A 1,312-nucleotide genomic window follows, 5' to 3' on the forward strand; every position below is an offset into this window, starting at 1 on the left:
TTTTTTTGGCAGAACTGGGGTTTGAACTCAGGCTCTTGTGCTTGCCAGGGAAGTGCTTATTCCACTGAGCCATCTCCCCAGCCCCCAAATTTAAGTTTTTGAAGAATGTAATAATATTCAGTTAACGTAGACAAAATAAAGACAGAATACGAAATTATTTATACTAACATTTAATTTTACGCACACTAATAATCAGCAAATGATAAGGCCAGGTATGATTTAGCAATACCACTACATTTAGAAAAAAAAAATATGGAAGATGAAACAGTAGTAGGGAAAAAGGTTAAGAAGGAACGTTTAAAAACAGAGAAAGAGATTGGGTGGTGTGGTGATGCATGCCTGTAATCCAAGCAGTTGGGAGGCTGAGGCAGAAGGATCACTGCAAGGTTGAGGCCAGCCTGGGTTATACAGAGAGGCAAGCCCTGTCTCTAACACAAAAGATGAGAGAAAGAGATAAATAATATTAATCTGAGATTTCAGTTATAGTAAGCTACAGTATAGGCATTATAAACAGCAACAAAGGCTACTTTTACAAAGAGCGCCAAAGGGGGTAGGGAAACAAATGGAATAAGAAATGTGAAAAAAGCAAGGTAATTTGTTAGGGAAGGACCAGAGTATTCAGATTTTTATGCATACAAAAGAATAGATGATCCTTGAGATTCAATTTTAAGTGAATGAAAAATATTTATCATAGGGCCGGTGGTACAGCTCAGCAGACTAAGCATTTGCTTAGGAAGCACAGGGGCCAGGGTTCGATCCCTGGCACTGAATGCAACGCCGGACCCACCCTTGGGCACACTAAGCCAGCAATGGAGTCTGGTTATGGTGGCACACGCCTGTAATCCCACCACTAGAGAGGCATAAATCAGGAGGATCACTATGTGTCTGAGCTGCACAGTGAGACCCCCTCCCCACACAACCTAAAAAAAAATCATTCATTAGAGTAAAAATTTCTATTACATGAAGAATATTTTCACTTTGCTAAAGAAAGTGAAAATATTGCTAAAAAAAAGTTCCTTAAGAAAACTGATGTGAACTTGCCCACACACAAGCACTGGCTGATCTTTCTTATGTTTTAAACAGGTACAAGAATGTAATGCCTATCTTGAAAGCCCTACCTTATAAGGGCTGACCAGTCTTCTCTTAATATCCAGCCTGTAGCTTCTGTATTGCTCAGCATCACTCATATCAGTCACCAGAAGTCGAAGAATTTCATAAACCCGTCTAGAATGTTGCTAAAAAAAAAAAAAAAAAAAAAAAAAAAAAAAAAAAAAAAAAAAGCCAACTGTGAACATTTTCAAATTAAAAAACT

General features: G+C 38.1%; 1 protein-coding gene across 1 annotated transcript in view; it reads right to left on the reverse strand.

Annotated features, from left to right (window-relative positions):
* Hat1 (histone acetyltransferase 1) overlaps positions 1-1,312 on the reverse strand; it is a 62,010-nt gene that overhangs the window by 3,031 nt on the left and 57,667 nt on the right. Inside the window, exon 10 of the mRNA XM_012515477.2 lies at positions 1,119-1,235. Within this exon, the coding sequence (XP_012370931.2) occupies positions 1,119-1,235 (117 nt within the window). The remainder of the gene's footprint in view (positions 1-1,118; positions 1,236-1,312) is intronic.

This window comes from Octodon degus, unplaced genomic scaffold (assembly GCF_000260255.1).
Source record: "Octodon degus isolate 3935 unplaced genomic scaffold, OctDeg1.0 scaffold00065, whole genome shotgun sequence".
NCBI classification, from domain to species: Eukaryota; Metazoa; Chordata; class Mammalia; order Rodentia; family Octodontidae; genus Octodon; species Octodon degus.